Below are 6,000 nucleotides of genomic sequence, written 5' to 3'. Positions count from 1 at the left end.
AAATAGCATTGTCAAGGGAAGGCCTATTGAACTCTTTCAGAGAGGAACTCAGTAGATTACTAAGGAAATGTGTTCTGTGTGTAAGCTAGTGTAGCAGATATAATGATGGAGATGTGCTCATGACATGATGGATTCAGAGTCCTGCTCACGATTTCATTACAGGTCCTATTCTCCTGAGCTCCTACTTTGGAAATAAGCATTTATAGACGAATCAATGGGACATGGTAACAATGTCACAGAATTTGTTCTTCTGGGCCTCACTCAGGATCGGAATGGGCAAAAGGCACTGTTTGTCATGTTTTTACTCATCTATATTGTGACAATGGCGGGAAACATGCTGATTGTGATGACGGTTGTTGCCAGCCCCTCTCTTAGTTCCCCAATGTACTTCTTCCTTACCTATCTGTCCCTCATGGATGCTGTCTATTCTACTGCCATTTCACCCAAGTTGATCATAGACTTATTCTGTGATAAGAAAACTATTTCCTTCCCAGCCTGCATGGGTCAGCTCTTTATAGAACACTTATTTGGTGGTGCTGAGGTCTTCCTGCTGGTGGTGATGGCCTATGACCGCTATGTGGCCATCTGTAAGCCACTGCACTATCTGACCATCATGAATCGACAGGTTTGCATCTTTCTGTTGGTGGTGGCCTGGGTTGGAGGTTTTATGCATTCTTTTGTTCAACTTGTGTTTGTGTACAGTCTCCCCTTCTGTGGCCCCAATGTCATTGACCACTTCATTTGTGACATGTACCCATTATTGGAACTTGCGTGCACTGATACCTACTTCATAGGCCTCACTGTGGTTGCCAATGGTGGAGCCATTTGTATGGCGGTCTTTATCCTTCTGCTGATCTCCTATGGAGTCATCCTAAGCTCCCTTAAAACTCACAGCCAGGAAGGAAGGCGCAAGGCCCTGTCTACCTGCAGCTCCCACATCACAGTGATTGTGCTGTTTTTTGTTCCCTGTATTTTCATGTATATTAGACCTGTTTCCAACTTTCCTGTTGATAAGTTCTTGACTGTGGTATATACAATTATGACTCCCATGTTGAATCCTTTAATATATACCTTAAGAAATTCAGAGATGAAAAGTGCTATGGGGAAACTCTGGTGTCAAAAGTTAACTATAGGTAGGATAAGAATGATTCCCACACTGAACATATTTGTTGTAAGTTCTAAAACAACAAGCAGGCAGGAAATTCTAACACCTTAATTCAAACCATGGATGAGGTAAACAGTTCAACTGGTTCTGTCAGATGCTTTTGTTTTTTCAAAACAATAAAAAAGTAGAACAATTTATCATTTGAGACTGGAATCAATTTTATAGAAACTTTTCTGTAAAGTGAGTAAGAGGCACATGTATTGTCCTATTAGTTTACATTACAACCTTGGTTTTTCAGTTTATATTGAAATTTGATTTAGAAGTTTGATTATTCATTTCAAAAGAGAAATAAGATCTACTTTTGAAAATTTACTATCACAAAACTAATGAGAAAGGAATTTTGCTATTAACGGGAACAAATTTCTGAGACTAAAAGAGTTATTTTTAAATCCTAATGTTAAATATTCTACCAGCACATCAACTTTTGGTAGCTGCATGATGAATTTCATTTCAGAATATTTCTATTCCTTAAGGAACTCTGTCAGATCATCATCAGGCAGATGATGTTGTGTTTTGACACGGACAATACCAGTGAACAATTTTGTTAAAAGGCATGTTGTTGATGACGAAAACATTACAAATCTTGATTACAGGATATATACTTTGAGGAAACCACTGTAAGACATGTCGTAAATATATTTTTATGATTTTTTGTTCACTAGTTATTATATGCATGTTTTCTGTAATAAATAGGTAAAGCTTCTTATTTTGTTTCTATGATTCTGAATATATGGGTAAAGAAATATTACTTGGCCTAAGGTGCAATACTTCCTAAAATTTACATTTAATATAAATACATTATTTTATGGACTTAAAAAAGGATCTTAGCCACCAACTTGGAACATCAGAAACCAGTAGAAAGACAGAATTTTTTCAATCCAAACTGGAACATCACAAATGATTGGAAGAGTTACTTTTCATTTATTTCTATTTGTTTAACACAGTTTTGTTGTGTATACTTAAGGTATACAGTCTGATAAAGTGGAGTGTGTATACATGGTGAAAACATTACTATGATGAAGCTAAGGAACACATTCATCATCTCATGTAGATTCTCACTTTTTTGTGGTAAGAGTAGTTAAAATCTAACTATTTAGCTTGAATCCAAATGTAGCATGATTTTATTGGCTATATTCCTGATATTGTATATTAATTGAGGATGAAAAATAGTAGAGGATACAAAATAAGATGAGCAAGCCTAGACACCTAATGTGCTACACTAGTTTATATTCTGATTGAAAAACAAGTTTTGAACTTTTATTAATTAAAATTGTTACATTATTTATTATGATCATTAAGTTGTGTATATTATATCCAAAGCATATACAATTTATTTCCAAACATTGTGGCTACTTACCAATAATATTATTATCTTTAAATTACCTGTGTGTACCTTTTTTAAAAAAAGATTTATTTATTTATTTGAAAGGTGTAGTTACAGAAAGGCAGAGAGAGAGAGAGAGAGAGAGAGAGAGAGAGATCTTCCAATTGTTGATTAACTCTCCAAATGATCACGACAGCTGAAGCTGGGCCAATCCAAAACCGGGAGCCAGGAGTTTCTTCTGGGTCTCCCATGTGGAGCAGGGGCTGAAGCAGTTGGGCCATCTTCCACTGCTTTCCCAGGCACATTAGCAGGGAGCTAGATCAGAAGTGGAGCAGTAGTGACTCGAACCCATGCCCATATGGGATGCCAGCATTGCAGACAGTGACTTGACCTGCTAAGCCATAGTGCCGGCCCCTGTGTACCTTTTTTATACCACTCATCCATCTTTCTGCATAGGTGATTGCATGCTAAACTTTTTTGAATCATAATTACAAATAATTAACTACATATGTATGTATACTTAAAATATGTTGTTTAGTTTTTTCTTATTCATGTCCTTAATTGAAAGCATACGCTATGCATTTTTCTGAATATTATATTGATCCATGTATTAACTTTCTAAGATTCAGTTATGTTGCTCCATGTCCCTTTATTTTATTTTTTTTAAAGATTTATTTATTCATTTTAAAGTCAGATACACAGAGAGAGGAGAGGTAGAGAGAGAGAGAGGGCTTCCATCCGATGGTTCACTCCCCAGTTGGCCAAAATGGCCGGAGTTGCGCTGAACCTAAGCCAGGAGCCAGGAGTTTCTTCTGGGTCTCCCACGTGGGTGCAGGGGCCCAAGGACTTGGGCCATATTCTACTGCTTTCCTAGGCCATAGCAGAGAGCTGGATCAGAAGTGGAGAGCCAGGTCTTGAACCAGTGCCCAAATGGGATGCCAGCGTTTCAGGCCAGGGCGTTAACCTGCTGTGCCACAGTGCTGGCCCCTCCATGTCCCTTTAGTCTCATCATTTGCTTGATGTGTTTTATTCCAAGTGTGACTATACTACATGATGTGTAGCCATCTAATTAATGGTCATAGGAATTGTGTCCAGATTTTTTTCATAGAGCACATAGTATTGCTATGGATGTTCTGAAAGAAATTATTTTGTGCTAAGTACAATGTTTATACATTCACTTTTACAGATGATAGCATTTTCCCTCCAAATTCTATATTATTATGTTACACCCCTACCAAGAGTACATAACAATTTTATTGCTCTACATTCTTCCCAATGTCTGCTATTGCAAGCTCTTTGATAGTTTTTCTAATGTAATGGTTTTAAGATGGAATACATTGCAATTTTAATTTGGATTTTTTATTGATACTGAATTTGAGTGTATTCTTGTTTATTGAACATTATTTTTTTTAATCCTCCATTTTCAAACTTCTATTAAACATGCATTTGCATTTTTCTATCAATTGTTTTCCTATTATTATAAATTTTTTGTGGTTCATCAGAATTCCTTTGTTCTAGTTCTTTACTTGTAATTTTATGTGTATTGCAAGTTCCTCTTAATTATCTTATTTTTTTTTTGCTTCTATAAAAATAAGTTTTATTAACAAAATGGGCCACAGTATAAAAGGCAGTTGAAAGTTCAAATTACTGCTTTTTGGGGGATTCTTTCTTATTGGGTAGAGCACTGTAGGCAGGTAAGGAGAACATCATCAAAGACTGGTTTCCCTGTATGAAGCCAGCGAGCCATGAAGATACAGCCACATCAGACAGCATCTTTCTGCTTCCCCACCCACCCCTAGCATCGTGGGGAGCAGCTTTTCAACTACTGGAATCCTCAAGAATGTGGGAGCTGAGAAGCAAGCAAATCTAAAGTTTAGAGGGGACATTCTTGCTAGCCGGCGCCGCGGCTCACTAGGCTAATTATCTTATTTTTTAAACAAATTATTGAGGCCTGCGCCGCGGCTCAATGGGCTAATCCTCCGCCTGTGGTGCCAGCACACCGGGTTTCTAGTCCCGGTTGGGGCGCCGGATTCTGTCCTGGTTGCCCCTCTTCCAGACCAGCTCTCTGCTATGGCCCGGGAAGGCAGTGGAGGATGGCCCAAGTCCTTGGGCCCTGCACCTGCATGGGAGACCAGGAGAAGCACCTTGCTCCTGGCTTCGGATCAGCGCGGTGCGCTGGCCGCAGCACACTGGCCACGGTGGCCATTGGAGGGTGAACCAACTGCAAAAGGAAGACCTTTCTCTCTGTCTATCTCTCTCACTGTTCACTCTGCCTTTAAAAAAAAAAAAAAAAGAAAAAAAAAAGAAAAGAAAACAACATAACTAAAAAAAAAATCCCATTATTGATACATTTGGTTAATAATAACTATTTTAATTTTAAATCTTTCAAATTTTTGAAATTGAAAAATGAAAATTCTACAGATTTGTGATATACAACTTGTTTTTTTTTTTTGTACAGGCAGAGTTAGACAGAGAGAGAAACAGAGAGAAAGGTCTTTCTTTTCTGTTGGTTCACCCCGCAAATGGCTGCTATGGCCTGCATGTTGTGGCCAGCGCGCTGCGCTGATCTGAAGCCAGGAGCCAGGTGCTTTCTCTTGGTCTCCCATGCGGGTGCAGGGCCCATGCACTTGGGCCATCCTCCACTGCATTCCCGGGCCACAGCAGAGAGCTGGACTGGAAGAGGAGCAACCGGGTCAGAATCCGGCGCCCCAACCAGGACTAGAACCTGGGGTGCTGGCACTGCAGGTGGACTATTAGCCAAGTGAGCCATGGTGCCGGCGATAACATGTTGTTTTAAAGTATGTATACATTGAGGAATGCCTAAATCAAACTAATTTACATATTTGTCATCTCACCTAGTTATTGCTGTTTTGTGGTGAGAATACTTGCAATGTACATTCTTAACCATTTTCAAGACTATGCTGCATTGTTATTAACTATAGATACCATGTTGTACAGTAGAGGTATTGAATTTATTCTTCCTATCTAACTAAACTGTTGTGACGGTTGACCAACATCTACCTAACACCCTTAGTCTAGCTTCTGGTAATCATATTTCTACACTTTTTATGAACCCATATACAAGTGAAATCAAGTAGTAATTGTCTTTCTATGCCTAACTGATTTCATTCAACATAATCTCCATTGTTCATATATGTGTAAATGTGGATTTCCTTCTTTTTTATAAGACTAAATGATTTACCACTGTGCACATATTTTCTTTGCCCATTCATTTGTTGATGGGCACTTAAGTTGACTGCATAGCTTGGCTATTGCTGTGAAGATGTGACTGCAGACATCTCTTCTAAATACTCATTCTATAGCCTTTGGCTGTATACCCAGAAGTAGGAATACTACATCGCATGGCAGTTCTATTTTTAATTTTTGAGGAAATTCTATACTTGTCCCCATAATGGCTATTCTGATATTGCCAAGAGTGTGCAGGGCTTCCTGTTTCTCCAACTCTTATTTGTCAGTTTTTAATAAATGCCATTCATTTTTCTACTTTTGC

The 6,000-nt window shown here is 38.5% G+C and overlaps 1 protein-coding gene across 1 annotated transcript; it reads left to right on the top strand.

Moving 5' to 3' along the window:
* The first annotated feature begins 214 nt into the window (after positions 1-214).
* Positions 215-4,628, top strand: LOC133764318 (olfactory receptor 4A5-like). Its single transcript, XM_062197986.1, has 2 exons — positions 215-1,113; position 4,628. Coding segments are annotated over exons 1-2 (900 nt in total).
* Positions 4,629-6,000: the final 1,372 nt, after the last annotated feature.

Source organism: Lepus europaeus, chromosome 7 (assembly GCF_033115175.1).
Source record: "Lepus europaeus isolate LE1 chromosome 7, mLepTim1.pri, whole genome shotgun sequence".
Taxonomy (NCBI): Eukaryota; Metazoa; Chordata; class Mammalia; order Lagomorpha; family Leporidae; genus Lepus; species Lepus europaeus.
This window is presented reverse-complemented; position numbering and strand designations above follow the sequence as displayed.